General features: G+C 34.2%; 1 protein-coding gene across 5 annotated transcripts; it reads right to left on the bottom strand.

Moving 5' to 3' along the window:
- Nucleotides 1-6,469: 6,469 nt before the first annotated feature.
- Nucleotides 6,470-10,937, bottom strand: LOC133797550 (chloride channel protein CLC-c-like). Of its 5 annotated transcripts, none has more exons than XM_062235485.1 (8): nucleotides 10,572-10,937; nucleotides 10,116-10,359; nucleotides 9,506-9,706; nucleotides 9,110-9,287; nucleotides 8,757-9,019; nucleotides 8,377-8,646; nucleotides 7,165-8,290; nucleotides 6,470-7,073 (listed from the first exon to the last, which is right to left on the bottom strand). In XM_062235485.1, exons 2-8 carry the CDS (start codon nucleotides 10,337-10,339, stop codon nucleotides 6,975-6,977), a joined length of 2,361 nt encoding a protein of 786 aa, XP_062091469.1. In that variant the 5' UTR covers nucleotides 10,340-10,359; nucleotides 10,572-10,937; the 3' UTR covers nucleotides 6,470-6,974. The 5 variants fall into 5 exon arrangements, with proteins under 5 accessions (XP_062091469.1, XP_062091470.1, XP_062091467.1 ...); XM_062235486.1 differs by having other exon boundaries at nucleotides 10,630-10,937; XM_062235483.1 differs by lacking the exon at nucleotides 10,572-10,937 and adding an exon at nucleotides 10,493-10,517.
- Nucleotides 10,938-11,224: the final 287 nt, after the last annotated feature.

Raw genomic sequence — 11,224 nt, 5'->3', positions numbered from 1 at the left:
CTTACTTTTTAAGAGTGATTCCTTTCTAGATATTTTTAATCACTCAAAAGAAGGGGTATAAGCATAAAATGGTCCCCTCAGTACTAGTAAATGCTCAAAAGGAGCACTAAAAGCCTTCAAAACATTGACTAGCGTTGATGCATTTTATTTTGTATAAATAAATTTGTCCAGAGCTCAACAAAAAGATCAATATCCTTATTCAAATAATAGAGTGCCCACTTATACATACACATATATATATGGTGAAATTCAAATACCTGCAGAGAGAAAGAAAGAAGAGTGACACTACAAGAAAAAGTCTTTTATACATGCTGCAAAACAAAAAAAAATCTCAATTAAAGAAAGTGACAACAAACAACATAAAGCCAGTAAAAAGAATCTTCAAAATCAGAATAAAACCCATTGATAAAAAAAATCACAAGTCAAAATTAGAATCTATATACAAAGAAAACAAAACCAAAGTCAAAATCAAACTCAGAATAATCAAAAGCTAGATACTAAGAATCAAACACAAAATAAGACTAAAAATCAATCAGATCAAACCGCTCTATTCACACAAACATATATAAAAACATAAACAAAATAAAAGAATTGGTAACTTACAGCTAGCATGGCACAATTGTGATTAAATTAGCTTTTAGCCAACTAGTACAAGCCATCCCTTAGGTGCCTATACTCACAACTAGTTAAGTCTATCAATGATAGTGTCTATACATGCAATTCATGCCCTGAAATACTTCCAAACAGACGAGACAACAATAAGCTAATAACAATATATAAACCAAATGTGTCATTAAATAGAAATTCTTATTTCTTCAAATTGATCAGACATTAGACAATCCTCATTGGTGTGATTTTACACATGGATAAAAGGTTTTTTCCTCAGCTGAATCAATAGGCACGGAGATGTGTATATATATTAATAGAAGCTAAACCCACAAAAGATAAGAAATTAAATTAACAGAACAAGTGTAATTGTGTGCACTGAGATTAAATAATAGAAAAAGAAAGAGATATTACACACAGTTCAAAGCCCCTGCCAACTGTCTCAAATCATTTAGCATCAAATGCAATTTCAACATTGGACTTTCGTAACCTAAACTTCAACAACACAATTAGTATTTCGTAATTCTACAAAAACCGACCAAAAGCAAATTTTTAAAAAATGCCTTTAATTAATACATAAATTTCAACGAGTTCTTGTTAGTGGAAAGGAAAAAATAGAAAAGTAAGAAACTAAACCTGGAGTGTTGATTATTCGGTTTGATGCATTTGTATAGTATCTTCACCTTTTGGAAATGGAAGTAGGGTCTTTATATATGTACATTTGTGTGTGTCCATATACTGAGCTATCAATTAAGGGTTACAGTATCCCCAAATCACTAATATAACTCACATATTAAATCTCGAAATCAAGAGTTTGGGTATCTCACAATAAAAAAAAAATAACAAAACTTAAAAATGGAGTACATAAGAGCAAATAAGGTCCAAAATTACCATAAGAAGAAAGATTTGTAGCTGCAATTTAAGGCAAAAAAGAAAGATAAATGGTGAAAGCTAGTAAATCCATTCAAAATAAGAGCATAACCTTCGTAGATTAGCATAACCGTCAGACTTGCAACAACAAAAGCAGAGAGAGAAGGATATCGTCAGCCCACGTAAGGTCGATCCCCGTCACCGTCTCCGTCGAGCCTCCTGTGCTAGCCACCTGCAAGAGAAGACTTGGAGAGAGATCTGAGAGGTTAGAAGGGAGATAGAGAGCTAAGAAGAGAGAGGTTGAGGCTAAGAGAAGAGAGTTGAGAGAGGAAATGCGATAGGTTACTTTAGAGAAAAGAAAGAAAAAAAGGACTCATGTATTTCATTTGGCGCCTATTTTTTTCCAATTACCGCCTATTATTTCATTTGGCTCCAAATTTTTGTAAGTGTTTTTTTCATTTACACAAAGCATTAATAACGCTTTTTAAAATCCGTGATATATTACCATAATATTTGGTCAAAAATGTTGTAGTGTATAAAGGGACGTAGTTTAGATTTTTAGCCTAGTGGTTTAAATGTTAAACCTTGTGGTTTAAATATTAAAGAGTTATGATTTAAATTTTAAACGTTATACTTTATAGTTTAAAGAGATGTGGTTTAGATTTTTAGCCTAGTGGTTTATATTTTAAGTCTTGTGGTTTAAATTTTAAAAAGTTGTGATTTAGATTTTAAACGTTATGTTTTATAGTTTAAAGATACGTAGTTTAAATTTTAAGCCTTGTGGTTTAAATTTTAAAGAGTTTTGATTTAGATTTTAAACGTTATGTTTTATAATTTAAAGAGATGTGGTTTAAATTTTAACCATTATGGTTTAAATTTTAAAGAGTTGTGGTTTAGATTTTAAACATTGTGCTTTATAGTTTAAAAAGACATGGTTTAGATTTTAAGCTTAGTGGTTTAAATTTTAAAGAGTTGTGGTTTATATTTTTAGTCTAGTGGTTTAAATTTTAAAGAGTTGTGGTTAGGATTTTAAATGTTATACTTTATAGTTTAAAGAGACGTGATTTAGATTTTAAGCCCAGTAGTTTATATTTTAAGCCTTGTGGTTTAAATTTTAAAGAGTTGTGGTTAGGATTTTAAATGTTATATTTTATAGTTTAAAGAGGCGTGGTTTAGATTTTAAGCCTAGTAGTTTATATTTTAAGCCTTGTGGTTTAAATTTTATAGAGTTTTTGTTTAGATTATAAACGTTATGTTTTATAGTATAAAGATACGTGATTTAGATTTTTAGTCTAGTGGTTTAAATTTTAAAGAGTTGTGGTTTAGATTTGCTTTATAGTTTAAAGATACGTGGTTTAGATTTTTAGCCTAGTAGTTTAAATTTTAAGCCTTGTGTTTGAAATTTTAAAGAATTGTGGTTTAGATTTTAAACGTTATACTTTATAGTTTAAAGAAACGTGATTTAGATTTTAAAACTAGTGGTTTAAATTTTAAGTCTTATGGTTTAAATTTTAAATTTTAAACATTATGCTTTATAGTTTAAAGAGACGTGGTTTAGATTTTTAGCTTAGTGGTTTAAATTTTAAGCCTTGTGGTTTAAATTTTAAAGTATTGTGGTTTAGATTTTAAACGTTATGTTGTATTGTTTAAAGGCTCGTAGTTTAGATTTTAAGCCTAGTGATTTAAATTTTAAGCCTTGTTGTTTAAATTTTAATGAGTTTTGGTTTAGATTTTAAATGTTATGCTTTATAGTGTAAAGGGTCGTGGTTTAGAATTTAAGTATAGTGGTTTAAATTTTAAGCCTTGTGGTTTACATTTTAAAGATTTGTGGTTTAGATTTTAAACATTATACTTTATAGTTTAGATAGATGTGGTTTAGATTTTTAGCCTAGTGGTTTAAATTTTAAGTCTTGTGGTTTAGATTTTAAACGTTATGCTTTATAGTTTAAAGAGAAATGGTTTAGATTTTTAGCCTAGTGGTTTAAATTTTAAGTCTTGTGGTTTAAATTTTAAAGAGTCGTGGTTTAAATTTTAAGTCTTGTGGTTTAAATTTTAAAGAGTCGTAATTTAAATTTTAAGTCTTGTGGTTTAATTTTTAAATATTTGAGATTTAGATTTTAAGCCTAGTTGTTTACATTTAACATTTTAAAGTGACGAGTTTGCTTTAAGTAACAAAATTGGTGAGCTATTTGAAAAAAATTAAGAGTCAAACCGAAATCTCTCCCCCACACTTATCATTTGTTTGTCCTTGTCCTCAAGGTAATTAGTTCAAATAGAGCATATAACAAAATTACGAGAGAAAAATATAAGAAAGACAAACTAAAAAGAAAATTACCACAGTGATGGTTTAAGAGGACATATGGTGGCGGTTAGGGGTGCACACGGGTTAAATTTTCGGGTTTTGGGTGCATCGGGTTCGGGTTTTGTGAGTTTCAGGTAGAGAAAAGTGGTATCAAATCCAGTCCGAATTTTTGGGTTTGGTAGGGCCGGGTTTCGGGTTGGGCTGGGCCAATTGAGCTATGGGCTGAAAATGGGCCTTGGTACAAATTTGTCAAAAATACCATTTTTTACACTTTCAAAAATACCAAAAAAACAAAAAAACATAAATTTTAATGCTGTTCGGGTTTTGGGTCTAAACCCGACCCCGCAACACCGAACATTCAAAACCCGAACCCGACCCGAGCCATGTCAGGTTTGGACCGGATTTAACCCGAATCCAATGGGTATTGTCAAAAATCGGGTTTTTGGGTTGCGGGTCGGGCGAGTTTGCGAGTTTTGCGGGTCAAATGTTCACCCCTAGTGGTGGTGGTAGAATCTTGGTGACTGGTGGAGGTGGTTGTGGTGGCTAGAAAAATCGGAGATGGTGGAGACTTTCTTGTTCATGAGTTTGAGAAGGAAAGATAATCATGTGCTCAAATAAGGGCATTTTGGGATGTCTCGTGATAAAAATGGGTAAATTTTAAGAAAATATATTTAATGTCTAATTTTAGTTAACTACTCCTAAAAGTAGGTGGTTCTCAACTTTTCACAAAAAAATAAGCTATTGTTTGCCATTCTTCTCAAAATAACCCTCTCATATTCATCTCGCTCTTTCATTTCTCTCCTCTATTTCCTTCTACCTACGAAAACCACAACACTACCATCACAACTCATTGTTGTGAAAAAATATTCAGAATAATCCTTCATTCTTCACGAGGAGGAGCTCTGTCGTTAATGTGGAAGGTAAACCTCCATTAACACCATCTCCTCTCATTTCGAAGCTCCCATCCCATTGACACCATCAAATTTTTTTGATGATTCAAAGCTTAAACAAATAAAATTGTTAATTAAAACACTAATCTATACATTTCGAACAAATCTAGGCATGGTTTTTTTTTTTTTTGCAACCCTTTTCAAATCTGAAACTTTGAAATTTGAAGAAACTCGATGCACTTTGATAGACCTCGATGCACCTCGGTGCCCAGCTCCCATCCTATGCTCGTGACTATCTTCATCAATTCCATGCTGCCTGTGCAACCACTCTCTCGCCCGCTGCACCTATGTCGAAGCAAGTTTCCTCTCATTCCTGGCACCCTCACTCCCAAGACCATCTTAAGCTAAATGTAGATGTTGCTCTTAACTCAACCAATGGCAAAATGGGGTTGGAGTTATTGTGGGTGACTGTAATGGTGGTACAATTGCTGCTGTTTTAAGCCGTTTTTTTTTTGTTGCTACTATTCTGCAGCAGAAATGGAAGCAAAGACTTTAAGTTATAGTCTCCAATAGGCTGATGATGTTAGACTTTTATCTATTGTTTCATATGTTCTTAATGGTTTTGATTCACCCTCTATTGAGAGCATTCTCCATCACATTTTCTTTTCTCATCATTCTTTGCTCTTGTACCTGTAATGCATTAACTAATTCCGCCAATGATATTTTTTACAAATCTTTGGTATTCTCCAAGGTAATGATTGTCGTTTCATATCTTTTTGAAATTGTAACAATTTTTTTTTGTACAATTCTAGATTCTAAAAAATTGAGTTCCAAGAAATCTTACTTTGTTTGCCATATTGAGAAGCATGTCATAACATTATTTGAACATTTCACAATCTTTCATTTTTTGAAGTTCAAATCTCCCAATCAAATTCAGGACTTGCATAGTTTTAATTCTTGAGATACTCCCATATCTCTTTGGCTAACCTGAAAGACGTGATGCGTGTGAAAATGGTGGCTGTGACCGAAGCAAACAAGCAAGCATTTGCTTTTGATTTCTTTGTCTTTTTGTCTTTATGGGCTTTAATCTGTACCATAGTTGGATTATTCGGAAGTGCACGAACTTCATAGTCTTCTTCCACAAAATCTCATAGATCCAAAGCTTCCAAGTATGTCTCCTTACATACTGCCTAAAGATGATAGTTGTTTCAGTCGAATATCTCTAGAGCAAATTTCGAGAAATTATTTGTTTCTCCTTCCATGACTTGTGTCTATGGATTGTATTTATGGTTTTTGGGTAATGAATTTTTAGGTCATTGTTTTGTGTTTTTCTCAACTCGCAGGTCCCTCAAGAAATAGCTCTATACTATTTGTTGATCTTTTTTTGTGAAAAAGAAAAAGTTTAAAAAAAAAAATAGCTATAATTAAAGAAAGAGATATGCAATTGGAATTCTAATACGATTTATTCATATCATTGTTCTTTAAATAAAGCTGAAACATAACAAAATATTTTTTGAATTTAAAATCTTATCTTTCTAACAAGTCTAATAAATCCAAAAGACTTAGACTTATTTGTTGACTAACTTAAAATAAAATATCTAAAACAAAAAATTAAATAAAAAAAACATAAAATTCACTAGAAATATACATATGAATGGAAGATGTTCCCCACCAATTGAGGTTGTTGTTGTAAATAATCTCTTTTGATAAATAACACATTTCTTTCTCTTAAATATATATATTACAATGGGGTATTTTTAATAAAAATAAATAATACAAAAAAGAGAGAATACAGGAAAACTAGACACGTAAACATTACATGTTTATTGCTATAAGGCACATACGGTGTCAAATACCACTGGAAGTGGTATATTATAAATATTTGTATTTAAATTCTAAATCTTTAAACCACTAAGAGTGGTGTCTCATCCTAAATCCAAACACTCATAAAATTAGGCACCATAACCACATTATTGCCTTATAGCAAAAATTTTATTTAATGAGAAAAAAATAACAATAGAAAGAAACTACCCCAAAAAAGTAAAACCAAAACAATGAAACCGACTTTTATATGTGACAAACAATGGATGAATTGAAGAGGATAAAAGCTGAAATCATAGTGTGAGAGTTGCAACATTGGGCGGAGGATATCATATAGATGCCATAGTATAGTACCCAACTCAGCTGTACATCAGATTGAAGAAATGTCATTGCAGTTGACATCGAATGCTTCCTCCCAAATGTACACTATTGTCATGTGTCAACACTCAACAACAAACACACTTTTGATGACATGACATGGTGCATTACTTTAGCTTGTGAGGATCCATATGAGGGTACAGTCCAAAAATGTGCTCCTCCATAAAGTCATGCCTCGTCAAAATTCCCACAATTGGATCTGTCTGCTATTTGAAAAGTATAACACAATTAACACTAATTTATATAATTAGAGAGAGTATAAATAAAGCATAGATAGATGAGAGCAAGCATGCATACCCGTTGGCTCCTTGGCACCACACACATGTGCCTGAGGCCAAGTTGGCGAAAGAGAATGGCAGCTTTGGCAAGTGACATTGAGTCAACCACTGTGTATGGAGATGTGTTTGTAATAGGATGAAGGTCCACGTACATCTGCATCTCCTCCTCTTCAATATCAAGATCCTCCAATTTGATTCCTTTCCCTGATCCTGCTTTTGCAAAATCAGACGCACAAAACGTTCCTAGTATCTCTCTACCACACATAACTTTCTCCTTGGTAAAGTTCTTCCCCTTTAGCAGAACCAGCAAATGAGACCTCAACACCAGACCACACAGCTCTGGAGAGGCTGAAAAAGGTGGTTCATCAACCACCGGAAACCCGTTATGCCCTGTTGTCCTCAGAGCATGTAAAACATTTCCCACCTTTTCGATGCCAGAAAAGGTGATCAATGGACCTGAAACAACATCACCAGCAACCAAATGCCTCATGTAAGGCTCAGCATGAGCCTCCATGTAAGGCAATCCCTTTATTTTCAAGATTTGGTCATACACTCCCTTGTTGAAGATATCAGCCACAGTTTTAGATATTAGAAGAACAATCATCACAAGGGGGAGCAGCAACAAGTCATTTGTGAGTTCAAGCAGTATGATACACAAGGAAACTGTCATTCTCATGGTGCCGCCGAGGAAAGAGGCTGCACCAAGTAAGGCAAAGAGACCAGTGTCCAAGTGAGAGATTGTTTCGAAGAGTCTTCCAATAAGTCTGCCATAACAAGCTCCAGCGAGTATGACTGGGATAAAAAGGCCAGAGGGAATAGCTATTCCATAAGTTACGATTCCAAGGAAGTAAACAGCTACAAAGAAGATGAAGAGTGAGGATATCTGGAATTCCTTTTTGGTGCCTGTACTGAAGAGGTTGCGAATAGCATCGTCGTTGGTGTTTAAGAAGAGGGAGGCGAGATCATTGTAGTGGCCTGGTGGACACTGAAAGGCCTTATAGTTACCAGAAGTAACAGTTGGGCAGCTAACTGTGATGTCTTCGGGGCAAGGGATGCACTTGGCAGACCAAGGCAAGAAGTAAGTGCAGCATGAAGTCAAAATGGCTATAGTCAAAACCAGTAAGATTTTTGGAACAGGACCTTTCCTGCAATGAAATTAAATAATGCTTAGTACTGACTGATATCATAGTATGGCTTCTTTTCTAATGAAATCAGAGAAGGCGGCACATACTCATTGACAATGCTATAAGTTCGAACGACCTTGTCCACAAGGTAGTTGTAGAGACTTCCTAGTAATCCTCCAATAACACCAAGGAATATCACAGCCAAGATATCAGGGGCACTAAATATTGCCTCAGCTGAGCTTACATCATACATGATCAGACCTCCTAGCCCGAATAGACCACAATTTCCCGTAGAGCAAAATTGTATAAAAGCTCTCAGTACTATAGCAACTACTGCTGTTGTGAAAAATGCTCTCCAAAGAAGAGCACTCCGCCACCTAAACCACCATTTTCCAAGACACCAAACACAAAGCTTTAGTACTGCAATAAAATACTTCTTTTATTTATTATAATTTTATTTCACAGGCAAGATATGGAAGGTAATTACCAGGAAGCAGCCTCCTCAAGGGCAAACAGAACACCACCAACGGGGGCACGGAATGCTGCAGCTACACCAGCAGCAGCACCACAAGTGATCAAGTCTCGCCTATCCCTATCATTCTTGAAGTATCTCAGCCATGACCATGTCAAATGATACTTGCGGGAACCTCCCTGCCCAAGCAGAGAGGCTATGCAAGCCCCTGTATGTACCATAGGCCCTTCTTTACCCACCACAAAGCCTGCAGAGACTCCTAGAATGGATCCAAATATCTTCCAAACCCGAGTAAAGGATACCAAGTAAGTGGCAAGGAGATTTCAAAAACAGAGAAGTGATATGCTAAAGAGACTTTTCTTGTATACCTTGACAAAGAGGGTGCTTGGAGCAAGTATTGAATGAGCATCGATCCCATTGAGATAGGCTTTGACCTCTGGAATACCAGAACCTGCTGCAGCTGGAGCAATATAAGCACATAGCGCACCTGCCGCAACTGCTAAACAAATGTTGCAACCAGCATATGCTGCAAAAGCCGTGTAGTATCTGCACTGGAACCACGTTTATTGTCTTAGTTATTAGGAGTTTTCTTTAGCATTTGGCTTAGAGTAGGATGAGTCTTTGATGAATCTAAGTAGTAACCTATGATGAAAAGTATTTCTATCAATTACTGATATCCTATTAAATGGTCATTAAAATAAATCAGGATAAAACAATAAAGGAAAAACTCTAAAGATAAATGAGTTAGGGGAGACAAAGCTCACCTTTGCTCAGACATAAGATTAGTAGTCAACAGAAGCTTAAAATCTGAAATATTCTCGACTGCAATGTTATTTAAGAAGCCAACTAGTCCAGTTCCGAGTCCAATGAGAAGAGCAAATGCCCACTTGAGCAGTACATACTGAAATATTTGCTTCTTCTTCTTTGATCTCCAATCCTGCTTAAAGAGTTCATTTTCAGCAATCCTGAATTCAAATGATAGAAACTTGTTTTATTATTAGCCTCAACGAAAAGAAAAAAGAAAAATTAACTTAAGAAAAAAAATAGCAAACAATTCCAGTTTATATTTCCAACAGAATCTCACCTTTAGAAGTATAATAAAACTCAAACAACTATTCATTCTCAAACACAAATCAAAATGTAATATGAGCCCAAAATACATTACATACAAAAAATAAATGTTATTTTCACCAACAAATCTCAAAAATTGCAGCAATAAAAAGGGATTTTCCTAGAATTATTTGGCTTGTCGGGTTTTGACTTGTTAATCTGACTTTAGCACCTTACGAAGAAGAAGAAGAAGAAGAGGTGGGTTGATTTACTCATCAGAGTTTTAGCAGTTAATTTTTTTTTTGAAGAAGTGGGTCTACTTACTCATAGTCAAGACTCTCGATGGAATAGAGATTGGAGCCAACTATGGCAATTTGGGAAGTGGTGTTTCGCCTCTTCAGCAAAAGAGGCTGAGTAGTGGAGAAGCTCTTATCATCGGTGACAGACACAGATACCTCTGACCAATACCTTCGGATCTCCTTCCCGTCCCACAGCTCTTGAGTCTCCACCACCTCACAACCACCATCATCATCTCCATGCGGGTCCATATTACGCCTCCCTTGCAACCCTGCATAAACTCACCCCCATCAACCATATATCTATACATATAGTTTTGACACAAAGACAAAATACAATAAAATCAAACTGGGATCGAGTTTGACTATCGATTCTAAAATATATTTTTAGCAAAAACAACCAACCAGAATACATGTCAATGGATTATAGTACTAAATTCCCAGATACCAACAATGCTCAGAAAAAGAGTTAAAGTGCTTTTACCTGTAATGTAATCAAACTAATAAAGAAGAATGAAATAAAATTGTCTAGGACCACATACGCCTGTCAAGTTTGCTTCTTTCTTCTTCAAATCACTATTTTTTTTTTTTGATAAATTCTTCAAATCACCACTACTATTATATCCATGTGTATATATACACCAAAAGTAGTTGTGACATTTAGGCTCGTGCAAATATTTTTATTTGTACGAACTTTTGGACTCTGCAACGATGATAAATAACAAACTTTGAGTTTTTCAATAATATTTGGACAGTTCATGAAGATTTTTTTTTATATATATTTTTAAAATTTTTAGCATAAGATTAGATCGAGCGTGAATTTTTATTCATATTTAATATGAGGGTTTAACGTCCAATAGATGTCCTTGATTTATTATTTCATATATCACTATTCGGACCATATATGATGCTTATTAGGCTTGCTACAAAATAAGGTGTTAGATTACAATATCACCGGCAAGACAGAAATTTAAATTAATAGGTGGGCCAAATAAAAAAAGAAAATAAATGAGATGGAATATATTTAGAAAATGGACTTTTTCAAATGTAGTCTCATTTTTTCCAATTTGTAATTCTTACGTCTCAAAATTGATTTTGTATCACATTCTCAACATTTTCAAATCTTATGATTTAAGT

Source organism: Humulus lupulus, chromosome 8 (genome assembly GCF_963169125.1).
Source record: "Humulus lupulus chromosome 8, drHumLupu1.1, whole genome shotgun sequence".
Taxonomy (NCBI): Eukaryota; Viridiplantae; Streptophyta; class Magnoliopsida; order Rosales; family Cannabaceae; genus Humulus; species Humulus lupulus.
This window is presented reverse-complemented; position numbering and strand designations above follow the sequence as displayed.

Bases quoted from the DNA above. Each gene is read 5' to 3' on its own strand.
- LOC133797550 (XM_062235483.1), bottom strand. The intron at 9,707-10,115 runs GTAAGTAGACCC...ATTTGAATTCAG, and splicing joins ATCGAGAGTCTTGACTATGA to GATTGCTGAAAATGAACTCT. The intron at 8,647-8,756 runs GTAATTACCTTC...ATGGTGGTTTAG, and splicing joins CTTGAGGAGGCTGCTTCCTG to GTGGCGGAGTGCTCTTCTTT.